The sequence below is a fragment of the Lissotriton vulgaris genome, chromosome 7, assembly GCF_964263255.1.
Source record: "Lissotriton vulgaris chromosome 7, aLisVul1.2, whole genome shotgun sequence".
In the NCBI taxonomy this organism is placed as follows: Eukaryota; Metazoa; Chordata; class Amphibia; order Caudata; family Salamandridae; genus Lissotriton; species Lissotriton vulgaris.
The window spans coordinates 601,247,766-601,264,410 of NC_141695.1; the positions used below are offsets into that span (position 1 = coordinate 601,247,766).

At 48.2% G+C, this 16,645-nt stretch overlaps 1 protein-coding gene across 3 annotated transcripts in view; it reads left to right on the forward strand.

Annotated features, from left to right (window-relative positions):
* ACOX1 (acyl-CoA oxidase 1) overlaps positions 1–16,645 on the forward strand; it is a 207,941-nt gene that overhangs the window by 136,294 nt on the left and 55,002 nt on the right. For all 3 annotated transcript variants that reach the window (XM_086930716.1, XM_086930717.1, XM_086930715.1), the window contains exons 6-10: positions 3,143–3,258; positions 3,521–3,690; positions 6,215–6,377; positions 14,848–15,038; positions 15,863–16,042. In XM_086930716.1, coding sequence (XP_086786842.1) covers positions 3,143–3,258; positions 3,521–3,690; positions 6,215–6,377; positions 14,848–15,038; positions 15,863–16,042 — 820 coding nt within the window. The remainder of the gene's footprint in view (positions 1–3,142; positions 3,259–3,520; positions 3,691–6,214; positions 6,378–14,847; positions 15,039–15,862; positions 16,043–16,645) is intronic.

Below are 16,645 nucleotides of genomic sequence, written 5' to 3' on the forward strand. Positions count from 1 at the left end.
GCGCACAAATAAACGTGCGTGGGCTCTTCACCCTGCGGCGGCTCCCCCCGCCCCCCACCCCCCGCAAGCCCTCCCCCCGCCACCGTGATCCCCGATCCATACAGCAACGCAGGCTGCCTCACAGAAGTCGCAAGTGGATATGAGCCAAATAAAGCCTCGCGACGCGGGAGCAATATCAGCAATGTCGGGCAGGGGACCAAGGCACAACACGACGCAGGCGAAACTGGACAAATACGCCTATTAAAGGCTAATACCTCGCAGATAGAAGGTCGCCCCTCTACAGGAAAAGGTTAGGAAAGTGACGGATCCAAAAAAGTGACACTAGAAGACATCATGAAAACACTGTCCAGTGTACAGACGACGGTGGGATCCATCTCCACAGATATTAGCCTACTGCGGGCTGACTTCCATAAAATGACGGAGCGGGTGGCGCAAGTGGAAGTGGTCATGAAATCTCTGGTAGAAGACACCTCAGACCTACAACAAGCCATGGAAGCAGTCACTAAGCAGCTCCAGGAGAAGTTGGACGATCAGGAAGGACGCTCGAGAAGGAACAATGTGCGAATCCTGGGTCTGCCGGAGTCGGAGGGCAAGCGAGCGATGGACCTTTTACGTGGAGGAGTTGATCAAGTCCAAACTGCAGCCTAAGGGACTATCGCATTTCTTCTCTGTGGAAAGAGCACATAGGGTGCCTGGCGGTGCACCAAAACCAGGCGCTGCACCAAGACCGGTGCTGGCCAGACTGTTCAATTTCAGAGACAGGGACGCCATACTCCAAACAGCACGGACGGCGCCGCCAATAAAGATACAAAATTCAACAATTGCATTCTTTCCGGACTATACGGCTGAAGTGGCCCGCCGCCAAAAACCTTCACAGAAGTAAAGAAAGCCCAGCGAGCAAAGGAACTGCCCTACTCGATGCGGTTCCCGGCACGACTAAGACCTGGTTCTTTGACACACCAGAATCAGCACAGGATTGGCTGGACGGATGGCGTCGAGTGGAGGTGCCTCGTCGCTCGGACAGAGATCACCGGGGTCAACATAATGGGCGCCTCCCGAGATCACAAGCGACGGATAGTGGTACCCCGGATAACAGATCGGAGGCGGAACAGGGAGGTGATGACCAGTTGCCCGACTCCTGAGGACCCTACAGATAAAGGTTAGAAGGCGCTGGTCTACACTATGGGGTGTGCTGCCCTTGGGCTCGATGACGGGGTGAAGCCAAAGAGGGCAGAAGGAGCCGCTGCCGCCACGGAACTCTTTCACCCCGCAAGCAAGTACTTTGGGTTGGGACAGGGATATGCACTCTGCTAAGTTGGGGGAGGCGGGCGGTTGTATGTCCGCGTAGCAGGGAGGCAGGCAGGGGGCAGGGAAGGGGAAGTTAATTGTTGTTGATCTGTTTTCACACGTAAGAGCAAGATCGCTTATAGCGGTTCAAGAGTTGCACGTCAAGACACAACACGACGAGAGAAACACACGCACCACTCAACGGGACACTTTGATCACAGCACTGATGGGGGCGACTCGGAGGGCCCCACTTAGACCACCCCACTATGTCGCAACACTCACAAATAGCTGCCCATAGCGGCTTGATGCAACAAACGGCAATCCCACCCCTAAAAATGCTGACCTGGAATGTGCGGGTTAGGGTGACAAAATTAAGAGGGGACTGGTGATGCAGACACTCAGACGCCAGGGCCCCCACTTGGTCTTCCTGCAGGAGACGCACCTCGCGGGGAGAGCATGCCAGGCACTAGACCGCAGAGGCTACAAGGTGGTGGCGCACTCGGAGTTTACCTCTGGCTCCAGGGGGACAGGTATTCTGTTAAAGAAGACCTCCCCTTTCATTTTCTTGCAACACAAAATAGACGATCAGGGGCGCTTTGCAGCAGTGCACGGGCAGTGGGAAGGACGGCTTTTGAACATAGTATCAGTTTATGTGCCGCTGGCGCTTCAAACAGTGGCCCTACCGGCACTGGGAGAATTTCTGCTGAACCTCCCAGCGGGTGACACCTTCATTGGGGGAGATTTTAACTCTGTGCTTGACCCAAAACTGGATAAATTCCCGGGACGGGCTCACACGCCTGGTCCCACCAGTTTGCAAGGTTTTGTGGAGGCCATGGGCTTGGTCGATATATGGAGACGCAGGTACCCGAACACGAGGCAGTACACTTATCACTCGACCGTACACAATAGCTTGTCACGAATAGACTAATTCTTGTGGTTGGGAGACGGACTACAGGCAGTGGACACCATTGAAATTCAGCCCAGGGGAATATCAGACCATTCCCCGATAGTACTGACATTACTCAGTCGGGAAAAGACTCGTAGGAGAATATACCCCATATACCCTAACTTTCTGAAAATCCCTAGCATTAGGAAAAATCTCAAGAAAGCGACTAGGTTTTATTTTGAGGAGAACAAAGACTCGGTGCCCTCCCCCTCGGTCCTTTGGGAAGCGTAGATGACGGTCCTTCGCGGACAGGCGATGGCTTTCATTAAGGGGCATAAAAAGGCGCAAAGACAAGAACTTGCAGAGTTGGAACGGTCCGTGTGCACAGCCAATGTGTCCCACATGGCAGCTCCCACAGTGGACACGGCTCACACCTTGCAGCTGTGCCAGCAAAAGTATAGGGAACACCTTAGATTGCAAGTACTTGACAATATCTCTGCTACGACCCACAAAATATACGAGGTAGGGGACAAAGAAGGGAAAATGCTGGCCTGGTTGGATAAAAAAGGAGGTAGCAGCAGAGGCATTCAGCAGTTGCATACTGGTGAGGGTCACTTACAGACACACCCGGAAGAGATCGTAAACACACTAGAGGACCATTTTGAGAGGAATACACCCCCGACCGGAACTTCACAGAATGTGCAGCCCTAGACTCTCTAATTTCCATACTGACCCAAACGCTTCCACAGGAAGCGGCCCAAAAAAAACAATTACACATAGTGCCCTAGGCACACCAGACATGTTTAAGCTTCTATAGTGGTCGGTTAATTTCTTAATACGATTTAGCATGGAACTTGCCAAGTGTATCTCAATAATATGCTACTTTTGAGGGAATGATTGGGCTTTAAAAATACTGCTCCCTTGCAAAGGGTTGTATAGAGAACCTAACTGATGATAACTTTGACACAGGTGTGATGGTGGGGGACATTGGGCCCAAATTTGGCTTTGATGAGACTGATAATGGCTTTCTGAAACTGGACAACGTTCGCATCCCTCGAGAGAATATGCTGATGAAGTATGCCAAGGTAAGAGAGCTTGTGCTGTGAGGCACAGCATATGAGGTTTGTTTGTAAGGCTTTTTACTCAACTGCTATTGTTGCTACATGTTCCCCTGGCAAAGTTACTGCACGAGTCCCTAGAAGTGTTGCTTTTGTACCCTATCTGACTGTGTTCCCGTAGGGCCCATCACCCCAGAGATGTCTCTACAACCTTAGTGATTATTAATGCCAGCAAGATTTGCTTGTAACCTTATTGGATCCTGTGAATTAATGTTTGTCACTTTCTCAGGTGGAGCCCAATGGTACTTATGTAAAACCAGTGAGCGCGAAATTGACGTATGGCACCATGGTTTTTATCCGCTCTCTCATCGTAGGAGAGGCAGCACGCTGTCTGTCCAGAGCATGCACAATCGCAATCAGATACAGTGCTGTGCGGCACCAGTCTGAGTTGAGGCCGGGGTAAGTAGGAAACATTTTGCTTGTAGCATATTGTTCAATCACCAACTACTGTTACAGAAGACCCTGCAGATAAAAGAAACATTGAAAAGATAACCAAGTTGGCCAGGGCTTGAGCTTAAAATCTGAGAATCTGCATTTTTCAATTGGTGGATCTTACATAGTCACGTGGTTTAAATTATTGCTTGCCATTAGCTTTTAAATGCTCTTAGAATTAAACCACACATTTAGTACATTAATGTTTGTAGCCTATCCTCCTCGATGTTTGGGTCCGCACTGCAGCTAATCAGCTGGACAGTCTTTTCCTGGCAGTTAGCATATCTCAGATTTTCTATTCCCTGTAAATGAAATCCTCATTTCAGGATTTTCAACTCTTTAAGTATTTGAAGATGCAACCTCCTGTAGTATTTTACGTGCTGCTTCTGTCTTAGTGTATATGTGGCATTCTTCTGCTGTCTTAGATGCTATCTCTAGGTACCTCAGGGTAATTTCTTGCCTTGGCTGATCCTCCTGTCAAGTCAGAGACGACATTCTTAAAGCCCTCTCAAATGGTAGTCTTAGAAAGAGCTTGAGAGATAGCACGCGTTTGGAATGCATTCTTGTTTGAATCTCAGAATTGAGATATTCACAAATTCTTTTGAGATAAAATATTAAAGGATCAAGAGAGTAGATTTGACTTTGCCCTCACAGAGGCTGCTTCTTCCTGCAAGCAGTCTGTCAGAAGTGCTTCTCTGTCAAAAAATGCACAAACATGTCAGCCTGTTGGTGTTTGGGTTCTTAAGTTGAAAATGCGAAACGTTATAAACTCACCCATACTTCCTCTGTGAAAATCATTCACTCTTCCGCTGAAAAAGCCTAAAGAGACGCCAAAACCTTTTGTACATCCCTAATATACTATCTGCTCCTTGACAAACGCCACATCTCTACTTTCATCATCTAAGGAATACCTGTCAAAGACATTTCCATCGATGAACCTCTCATGGAAAAAAGCATCCTAAACAACCAAAAAAAACATGATAACCTACATATCAACATTGTAAGTGACTGGCTTACCTAGGCCTCTTCAACTACAACTTTTTTTCTTCAGCCCCGGGTTGTTTGCAATTTTGGAATTAATCTGTAAAAATGCAGGTATTTCCAACAAAGGTGCAAGTGGAATTACATTAGTGGATTTTACATAAAATATAGATGACTTCCATTACATACTGGACACAAAGAGAAAGATCACCATGAAATCCATCAAAACATCTACCCTTAGACTCGAATGATTGCACAGCCCGACTGTAGGGAACCATTAGTTCTCGCTGTTATAGTCAGTCTGTCTAAATATTATGTGGCTGTACTCCCACAGAGTCAAAAAAATCTAGCACCTTGAAGTAAATACATTTCTGTTAGCAATCCTGACCTTACTGCTGGTAGATTGGCACTAACAGCAAAGTCAGGCAGACTACACATGATCCGCAAAAATGGCTACTAAGGGACACCAGTGCGATTTAGGCACTAAAACAGAGCCATGCATTAAAACCAGAGCAGTTCTGAGGAATCGTTTCCCTTTAAAATCACAGTTTCACTTGCAAGAGCAAATATGCTGGATTTAAAAGTGGCTGATTTTGGGGAAAAAATGGTCTCGGTCGTCAGGACTGTAACTTCTTCTCTGGTGCTACACAAGTTCCAAAACATCTTGGGAATGTTCCTTGGACATCAGACAACTTGTATGCGAATGATAAAAGTCTTTCTGCATCGTAGGGTCTTCGTTGATAGATATAAATGTTAGATTAATTTCCCACTGCGTACATGGACCCCAGAATGCTTCAAATACAATTTTTGTGCCTAGAGATAAATACACAGTGTACATGTTGTAAAAAGATGATCCTTGAGCCAGGAGTATAAAACAGGGTAAGTTTATTGAGCTTAGTTCCAGGTTAAGTTCATCAGGATAAGATAGATGGAAATGTAAAAGACCTCCCTGTCGCTCAGCCTGCCTGCCATAAACTGCCACTCCACACACAGGCCGGGCACCAAACATTCCATGATCTCACCAGGCATTCTACCACTCACACTGTCTGAGCAACACTGAAGTTCAAGCCAAATCTTTGATTTGTGGACTGTGACATGCTTAAAATTATCCATGTAAACTACTCGCAAATGTGAAATGTAAAACCAGGCAATCGTATAATTGCTAATGGGGAGTCTGAGCTGCATTGTTGAACGAGTGAAAGTCATTTATAAAGCATACAGGTGCTTCCCAAGAAGTTTCTTGGTACTGAGAAAGCCTGTAGAGTGAAACAGTAACTTACAATTTCCCAAAAATGTATGTTTTTTAAGATACCTTGAAAGCCTTTTCCTTATCTAGATCTCTGAGCTTTTGAAAGCAGGCTCCAGGTGTTAGCCGCCAAATAGGTGAAGGAACATCCTCCCAGCCTCTCTTTATGTATCATAGGAATACACACACATCCTACTCCAGGGGTCGTATTTCTTGAATCACCTTTGCATGTTTCTATATTTCACTTTCCCTTTTGGCCAACAGTGAACCTGAGCCTCAGATTCTGGACTATCAGACCCAGCAGTACAAGCTCTTCCCGTTGCTGGCAACTGCATATGCCTTCTGGTTTGTTGGAGACTACATGAACCGCACATACCACCGCATCACAGGAGACATCAACCAAGGGAACCTCAGCGAACTACCAGAGGTATTGGTGTTATACAGGGTAGGCTCACAGATGTGTAGCATGAGGAAAGTGGTGATGTCCTGCAAGTTTGGTCCATAAGTGAGGGAGGGAGCAGTGTTGTGAGACTTGAACCCACCACTTGAGGTCATTTTACTCCGGTGGCAGAGAAATCTGTGAACTAGAGTTTTTTTTTTTTTTTTTTTTTGGTGTAAGAAGTTTATTCGCACTTACCACAGAGGAAAATACAGTACATGTGATTCGCCTACAACCAGTATTGGCCGGCTACAGTTGTGTGTGCCCGATCGGGCTCGTTTGGTCATGTACACAGCCCATCAGCCGACATCCATAGGACCGGCGGCGCTTTACATCTGAATCATATTTACAAAAAATTAAGTGCTATAGCCATGTATATTCTTGCCAGTGTTCTTACTTTTTTGGTTACTTTTTCTCCCAACTTTAACTTGATGGACTCACCCCTAAATTTAACTTGGTGTGTCTATCAGAAACTTTATCTCTGTGTCACAGCATCCTCCCTCCTTTTCCATACCACGTTATCAGCGTACAACTGTCGTTCACCCTCCATGTACCTTTCCTAGGTGTTCACATTCACCTCCTCATCTGCCCCAAGCTCCAATAAGTAGGTTCTAAGGTATTCCCAATAGTCTTTGGGCCTTGATCTAGCTGGTAGGTCCTCCTCATAGGTGTTCAGAGTGTCACGACAGTACACCATATCTTCCAGCCATCTCTTAACCTCTGGCCCTCTTGTACTATTCCAGTGCAGGGAGACCCTCCTCTTAGCCAGTAACAGCGCCACTGCACAGAACTTTCGCTTCGTCGCCCTCAAGTTTGGTTCAATACCCAAGAGACACAGTTTGGCATCGCATACCAAAGAGGATTCTAACATGATATTCAGCGTTTGCACCACCTGTTCCCAATATCCTGCCACCCTGCGACAGTGCCATGCCAGGTGCATGAAGTCCGCTCCCTCCTGTTTACATCTTTTGCACTTTGAATCCTCTTGTAGCCCATATCTCTGTAATCTCTGAGGTGTGTAGTACACTTGATGTAGGTATTTGTAGTGTATGATTCGTAGGTTACCGTTTGGCGTCAGCATGCCTGTTAGCATGCATGCAGATGCCCATTCCTCCTCAGTGAGGGGTGTCACTAGTCCCTCGCTCCACCTATCCCTAGCTTTGTCAGTGCCATCCCCTATCGCTCCCTGTAAACTAGTATATAATTTTGACACCAGGTGGGATGCCGTAGGTGTCGTGAGAAGGAGTTGCAGGGGTGCCAGCGGCGTTGGCTCCTCCGGGTGTGTCGGGTAATGTTCCTTAAGTGCCCTCTGAAGCCTATAATAGTTAAACGTGAACAGGAGGGACGGGTTGCTAATGTAGTGCATTGTGTTTAACGTTTGGAATACCCCATTCAGATATAAGTCACCCATTTTATCTATGCCTGCCCATCGCAGCTGATCCATGCCAATCTGTTCTTGCGTTACTGAGATATATGGGTTATGGGCCAATGGTAGATCCGGAGCATATAGTGGTAGCGCTTTAGCCGCTTTGCCCATCAGCCGCCATGCTTCCGTGGTGGTGTCCACAGTGTTTATGTCTCTGTCATGTAGCCTGGGGCGTTTATGTAGCAGTATGTTCTCCAGTGGTATCGGGTCCGTGTCTCCCGCCTCTACCGCCACGTGGGTCAGGAAGGGTACTTCGTGGTGCCAGTAATGCGCGAATTGCGCTTGAGCGCACAAATAATAGAGATAGAAGTCCGGCACCCTGAAGCCCCCCCGGGCATACGGAAGTGTCATGGTGTGTAGTTCCAATCTTGCTTGTTTTCCGGCCCATATCAGACTAAGCACTAAGGAGTTTATATTGCGGAACACTGCCGCTGGTGGCTTTATTGGGATGTTGTTGAATAAGTACAGTAATTTGGGCAGTATCACCATCTTTACAATTGCAGTCCGGTCCGCCAGGGATAGTGGGAGTTTATTCCATCTTTTTATTTTATCCTCCAAGGCCGCTATCGCTCGCCCATAGTTGGTGCGTATAACTATTTCTGGGTCCCTGTGAAACCATACTCCCAAATATTTCGTAGGTTCCTCCTGCCATTCGAGTGGGTAATCTAGGGGTATAGGGCGTGTGCTATCTGTCAGAGCCAGGATGAGTGATTTGTCCCAGTTAATTTGTAATCCGGAGTGGCTCCCAAACCTGATGTACTCCCGCATTAGCGGATTTAGGTTTTGTGCCGGGTTTTTGACATAAAGCACCATGTCATCTGCGTATAATGATATGTGGATGGGGCGTGATGGCATCTGTATGGCTGAATAGTGATGGTGCTGTCTAATTTTACATGCCAATGGCTCCAGGATCAATGCAAAGAGCATCGGTGATAGCGGGCAGCCCTGTCTCGTCCCTCTGCATATTGGAATGGGTTCTGAAATATGTTTGTTTATTCTGATGCGTGCTGACAGATTGGTATATAGCATAGAGATCCAGCCCAGGAACATCAGGGGAAATCCCATGCGCACCAGGACCGCCTGAATGAAGGACCATCCTATGGTGTCAAACGCCTTGGCAGCGTCAAGTAGCACCGCCACTGCTTTTGTGTCTGGGGATAGGTAATGGGCCAGGGCAAAGAGTGTGCGGGTGTTATGCGTGGTAGCTCTGTCAGGTATGAATCCAGATTGGTCTGGTCTAATTAAAAGAGGCATGAGTGGTTTCAGCCTGTCTGCCAGTAGACTGGCGATTATTTTTGTGTCTACGTTCAATAGGGACAAGGGGCGGTACGAGTCACATTTATCTTCCTCCTTACCCGGCTTTAAGAGCGCAATGAGTAAGGCTTCCCTCATGGAGCCTGGCAGGGTTTGGGCTTCGTGAGCTGCCCCATAGAGCCTCACCAAGTGTGGCGCGAGTAGATCCGCATATTCTTTGTAAAATTCTGTCACGTACCCGTCCGGCCCCGGTGCTTTGTTGTTTGGCAGTCGCTTGATTGTGTCCGTAACCTCCTCGACCGTGACAGGGCGGGCTAGGTACGCTCTGTGACCGTCTGACAGCCATGCTAATTCCACATCTTCCATATATGCTAGCAAGTCTTCCTGCGTGGGCGAGGGGCGTGCTTGGTATAAGGCGCCGTAGTGTGCCATAAATTCTGCCATAATCCCCTTAACGTCGTTCACCGTTTCACCCGTGGCCTTACAGATGGCTGTTATGTTCTGAGGGGCCCTCCCCGAGCATATCTTATCTGCCAGAGCCCTGCCCGGTCTGCCACCTTCCCCGTAGCGCCTGGCCGTCGCCCGTTTAGTGACGTACTTGAGTTCGTCTGAGGCAAACTGTCTGTGTTCCGTTAGAAGGGTTTGTATGTCTCCTAGTACCTTAGTGTCCCCTGTGTGCGTGTATGTGTGTTCCAGCTCCTGTATTGCTGCTTCGCGCGTGCGTAGTTGTTGCCTGATGTCCTTCAGTATACCCGAGGACGTGCTAATGCATACCCCCCTGATTGTGGCCTTAAACGCCTCCCACAGGAGACAGGGGTCGTCCATTGTCGGTGCGTTGTTGTCGAAGTAGTCTACTATTGCCGCATGTATAGTGGTGACATACAGCGGGTCCTTCAGAGCAGTCGCGCTGAAACGCCAAGTGAAGGGCGGCGGTTCATATTTAGGGACCCCTATTTTTAGCAAAACTGGGTTGTGATCTGAAAGTGTCCTGGGCGGATGTGAGACGTGTTGAACCCAAGTCAGTATCTCTCGGGTACCCAGCCAATAGTCTAGTCGTGCCCAGCTGTTGTTTGCAGCATTTATGTGAGTCGCAGCGGTGACCCCAGCGTTACTATTCCTCCAAATGTCGGTCAGTTGGAGGTCCTCTATCGCGTCCTGCAACATATGTCTTGCATTGCTATGGTGTTCCGTGGTATGTGCAGCCCGGTCTAACTGGTCCTGCAGCGTAACATTGAAATCACCCCCCCATAGTATGTGGTCTATATGTTTGTCTGCGAGTGTCTGCCAAACTTTCCTGTAAAACCCCGGGTCGTCTACATTGGGGCCATATGTGTTCAGTAACAGTAGTCTCTGCCCCCTGACCTTCCCCTCTACCATTACACTTCTGCCCTCCGAGTCTCTGTTCACATTTGTAATTTCAAAGTGTGTCCCTTTACGTATGAGGATACTAACCCCTCTGGAGTACGTTGAGTAATTAGAGCTTGTGACTGATTCCGCCCATCGTGCCCCCAGTGTAGATGTGTGCGTAGCGGCTTGGTGTGTTTCCTGTAAATACACTATGTCTGCATGTAATCTGTCAAAATAAGCAAACATCTGCCTGATCTTTTTCGGGTTACCTAGCCCTCTTACATTCCACGTGAGCAGGGTTAACGTATCAACTCTTGACATTGGCGTATGTGCTCATCCTGGTATATCTTTCGAGGTGCGGCCGCCGTGTACAATTCCGAACAGACAGTAAACATTGGGGTGTGTGGTGCGTGATCCTCGCCGGATCGGTGAAATAGTTATGTATGGTCATGAAGTTCGCCATGCTTCTCAGACACAGAGTTAATGAAACAAACAAACCCAGTTCCCCCTCATCCCCCCCACCCACTTTAGCGCCCGAACTTTGCCAAAGCCATCCCTGAACTAACTGTATCCGAACTTGAAAACTCAGTGTGGGGCGCACCCGCTTGGGGGTGTCGCCAGGTTCACACATCTCCATCCACGTAGTGGACGTGGACAGACGCCTATTCCGACTTTTATATCGTGTGTGGAGTCTTTCACCTTCCACCCACCAACCACCATCAGAAAGTAAGAGTACGGCAGCGAATAGATCCAGACATCATATATTCGATATCCCCCAGGGTCACTTGGTAGTGGTAGCTCAATACAGTGCTAGCAATGAGGGCTGGTTCTAGGACTAGTGTCTGTACCCCCGTTACATACACAATTGCCATGGGAGCCACTCAGCCCCCTGGCCATGATGTCTCTTCGTGCGCCTGCCGGTGGTCTCATGTTCCCCCAATACTCACTGCGAGGACATTCTCCCCTGGTCCGCTGCTGTAATGTCCAAAATATACGAGTCCGTGGTTCTGCACCGTCAGGCCGAGTGTCTCGGTGTGGGTCAATGTGTGCCAACCATCTGTTTCTGGAGCCCAGCGAGGTACCTGAGCCGTGTCATGTGCATCGAAGTACCAATACTACCCCTCCGTTCATTCTACATCGCTCGTTGATTCCGCTCTGTTCTGCTCTTTCCGTCGCTTCCCCTGCTGCTTGATGAAGTCATGTGCCGCCTGTACTGATTGCAAGATGACCGGCTTGCCAAGGTTCGTGATTTTGAGTTTGGCAGGGTACAGCATGGCATATTCAAGACCAAGGTCCCGTAGTTTCTTTTTCACCGGCGCAAATTCCTTCCGCGCCTGCTGCACCGCCATAGTATGATCAGGGTAGAATTCCAGCGTGTTACCCTGATGTGTGATTTTTCCCATTTCTCTGGCGAGTCGGAGGACTGTGTCTCTGTCCCTGTAGTTAAGTGTACGCGCTATGATCATTCGTGGAGCAGCCCCTGGTTTCGGAACTGGCGCCAGGGAGCGGTGCGCTCTCTCGATCAGGAACACCGAGGATAGTTTGTCAGCGCCAAATATTTCTGTTAGGAGAGTCTCGACATACGTCTCCATCCTCCCTGTGTTGGTGGATTCCGGCAGGCCGGAAATTCGGATGTTGTTCCGCCTGGACCTAGCTTCCTGATCCTCCACCTTCGCGCGAAGGGTCTCCACAGTTTTCTCCAATCCTCCGCATACCTTCGACGTGGTCTTATGTTCGTCTTCTACCTTGGAGATCCTCTGTTCTGCTTCATCCAGGCGCTCGTCGTGTTTCTCTATTTTAGCCGCCATATTGTCCACCCTCTGCACCACGCTGTCCAGTTTCCCATTCATTTCCTGTAAACTCTGTTGGATTGCGCGAAGCACCGATTCCATGGCAGACCCCTCAGCCATTTCACCGTCACCCTCGGTTTCAGGGGCGGTCGTTACATTTTTTGGCTGCTTCCTCGCTTCGAAGGGGAGCTTGGACTGTTGTTTGTCCGGCTTGCCCATGTTCCGCAGTGGCAGAGGTGAGGTGTGTTCAGCCGTTTTCGGGCTTCCAGCCGTCTGCGTGCTTTTTCCCGCTGGTGTCTGGGCCCCCCACCTCTGGGTACGTCTGCTCATCTACCCCCCGGGTGCGGCAGGAAAGGAACGTTGCAGTGCCTGCTGTTCGTTAGTGGCCTGGTGGCAGTGTCCGTTTTGGGGAGCGGTCAGTGGCGCATTACGGCCTAGGGCTCACTCGTTGTGGATTTAGGAGCTGGTCCACGTGGCTTTGGGGAATCGCCATGTGCCTCCGAGACCCCATGCACCTCCTTTGAGCACGCAGAGCAGTGAGCTCGCCGATCTGGGGGGCCTGCTGGTCTGGTCATGCAGTGCCTAGCGCCGGGCCGGCTCACCTCGTTATGACTTGATCGGACGTCCGCCGCTATTTCTGCTCTTGCTGGGGTCTCGTTTCGCCTGTCCCGGGGGCAGCCGATATCGCCGGTCTCGTGCGTTCCAGCGCCGCCGCCATCTTGGATTCGGTGGAACGCACCTCGGAAGTCTCCGTATCTCGCCGCAGCTACCGGTCTCCGCTGTCTTGCTGCCTCGCTGCTCCTACAGCTGCACCGACGCGTCCTGGCACCGTGATGTGGCAGTCCTCAGCGCTCCGCCGGCCAGTTGTCTGCTCCATATCGGCAGCCGCCAGGCGCGGCCATCTTGGAAGCGCTCCGGCGGTGTCCCGTTTTTCGGCTGTTTACCTGCTGTGTGGCTCGCAGATCGCTTCCAAAGTCACAGCATCTTGTCGGTTTCACCTTCCGACACCTGGAGCTGCCTTTTGTTTAGCTGGGTCGGCGGTTTAAAAGGGTGAAAGGCCCGTTATGGTTGCGTCCATCCGGCGGAGCCGACAGTTCAGCCAGCCATTCCGCAGTGCGCCCTCTAGCGCCCCCCCTGGGAACTAGAGTTATGCCGGGAACTGCAGTGCGGGAGGAAGGGTATGGAGTGGATGACCGATCTGAGCAGGTATTAAAATACTCTACAATGTAGGCAAGCGGAGGTGCAATGCCTTAATGATTTGCCAAAGTAATTTTACAGGTCTGGAAGGAGAGATATAGAGCTGTAGATATAGGTATTCGATCTTGGATAACTTTATTAAGGTGGTAAGAAGTGGTGTAAGGCAGGAGAAACTACTCGAAGCAATGCCACGATGGTTGGAGGGAGAAGCTGTGGCTTAGGTCTGTTAGATGGGGTGTATCAACAGGCTATATGAGCTACACTGTAATGGTGGAAGGGAAAGGCTAGGCAGTTTTGTGTTGGGTTGGATTATACCCTAACTGATCACTGTAAACTTATCATAGTGGGAGAGAATGGCTGTGGAGAACAAGACTGGAATGGGGCAGGCGGCTTGACCTTTCTCAGTCTGTGACTGTAAAAGTGAGTGAAGGGGTTTGTTGAGGCAGCAGCAAGTTCCAGAAGTCACTATTTGGTGTCTGCTTCTATTTTCTTTAAAGAACAAATGCCAGAACGGGGTCAATCGTAATTCTTTTTTTAAGTAACTAACGTCTTACACATCACCCTAGTATCCCAACAAATATAACCACTGCCATGACCAAATAACTTTGAAAGTTTACAAGTCTCAGTTCTAAAACATCTGTGCATAAACACTACTGTAGACTTCAGTAAGGACTCGGACAGTTGCCTATTAACGCGTATTATACATTTATAAAGCATCATTATCTTCAAAAGCTAAGCACCTTGGAATTGCTTGACATTGACAAAGCAGTTCATTCCATGGCTAAGCTCCAGCCACATTTAATGGCTTACAGCCTAGGTTGAAATGAAGATATTTCAGAATACCACTGTCAACAGCTGATTGTAACTGTGTTCTGGGCGAATTAGGTGTAGACTTAAGTTGTTAGTCTTACAATGCTTATTTAAGAGTCTTGTGAGCAAAGTGTTAGCTGTTCACGTTAATTTTGTGGAGCAGCATTAGGGCAATTGCAACAGCTAGAAGAGGCATTTTACATCTGTAGGTATGGAATGCTCAGGGAAAGGTTTGTTGACTTTTTGGAAAGGGAATATCCATTTTCTGTTTTTAGAGCCATAGAAGTGCCATTAGATGTCTATATTTGAGCAGTTTTGACTTCCCAGAGAGGTTGTTCAGATTCAGCATGCTAATGGTGCAACCTCACACTCCTAACACTGTTGGGCAGAGACTGCCCATTCCATTTGACAAGGGTTGGATGCTGCTGTGCATAGGTAGTTTTCAATGCCTTGAGCTTGATAAGAAGATTGGATGTTGCTGGGGACATATCTACTTCAGGGCAGAGATGTGCTATTTATTAAGGCCTGGTCAAGGCTAGGAAGTGATAGGATTAACCACAGATGCACATTTACCCTAACAAAAGTATTTTGTTAGGTTTTTGACATCTCACTCTTTATCTCCTTCTACTGTTAGCTCCATGCATTGTCTGCTGGTCTGAAAGCATTCACTAGCTGGACTGCCAGCACTGGGATCGAAGATTGCAGGATGGCATGTGGTGGGCACGGCTATTCCCGCTGTAGTGGACTGCCTGATATCTATGTAACCTTCACCCCAGCGTGCACCTACGAAGGCGAGAACACCGTCATGATGCTTCAGACAGCCAGGTAATAACAGCATCTGTGGATTCCTAATCTTTCTTGGGAGGTGTAGCATCATTGGTTTCCTACCAGCCCGGGTTATGCATTCGCTTTTATTGCTGCAGTCAAACAGCCATGACTACTTGACTTTGCTCATGGAGTGTAGGTCTAAGGAGGAATGGAAAAACTATCGACTAGACATGTGTGATCAAATCCCTCTTTGCTATGAATGATAATGCCCTAATTCCCAGATAGAACCAGCTGCTCAGATTCTACCAGAGTTGGCCTTCCAAATGAAAGTTTCCCTGTGAATTGTAAAGCAACTGTTACTCTTTTTCTTTGGCTATTTCTACAACAATTCAATTTTCCTTCTGATTTGCATGTTAACAGTGGGATCTAGAAAACCATTTATCTGATGAACATGCACTTGGAAAAAGCCTGCAGTGTGTTGTGAGTCAAGGACTGTTCTTCCCAAAATTCCATTGGGCAAATATCGAATTGACCCACTTTAGGCTCTTATTATGGGACTAGCAAGCTACACCCCTAGAGTCTCTAAATTTCCTTCACAAAGCTGCAATTATAGGAGTGTTGTTGCATTTTAATTCCTGAGCTACTGTTCATACACCATGACTAATCAAGAAATTGCTCCTGGTGGTGACATCATTTCAGAACATAGCCAATTGCCCTGCCTTTGTAACAGTCTGCATCTCCTCTGTTCCCCTTGAGATACAGTCACTGGCAGTGCATAAAGGGCATTCCCTTACCCTTTAACTCTGGTCACAGTCTTCTAAAATGTTTGGGTGAGGACCTTAGTGAAATGGCACAGAAATCGTGTTTCTTATTCTTTGCAGGTTCCTGGTGAAGAGTTACATGCAAGTACGGGCTGGAAGACCAGTGGGTGGTATGGTCTCCTATCTCAACGATTTGTCTCTGCAGCGTGTCCAACCGCACCCAGTGGCTGCCAGGCCTGTGGTGGTAGACATTAATGATCTGGCCAGTCTGGTGGAGGCCTACAAACTGCGTACAGCTTGGTAAAGTATTCTTCTCAGTGAATCCCAATTTTTGTCCTATTCTGAGTGCTGGAACAACAGCAGTGTCATTGTATACCTCAATGTCAAATGTAGTAGCTGTGGGTACTTAGGGTATTATACTTAAATACATTATTGTTGTCCACAAGTGCTTCACACGCTGTAAATCACAATTAGAGTTATATTGGTAGCTACTAAAATTTACATTTTGTTTTGCCATCGTTAGCAGATTATTAGGGTTAAATGTTGTAGAGTCTTGTGTATTCAATTTTTGGGTGTGGGGGGTTGAGGGTTTTCACTTTACATTACAATGTAGTTTACCTCAGCAGATTAAGTCTGCCAGAGTTCTAAATTGCCCTTTTTTCCACCTCAGAACATTGTCTCCCCTCAATGCTTAGTGTGGATCTGATAGCAATGGGAAGATGGTTAGTTTCCTTTCTCAACCATTTGGTCCTTATCTCAAGCACAGTTTGAACCAAAGTGGCCAGGTATATGTTTTCGGGGTTCTGAGCCTTTTTAAAACCAGGCTGGGTCACAAAGAGAACATCCCATCATAGCGGAGTCCTGAAAGATCAATATTTTTTTCTTTCTCAGGCAGCCTACTCC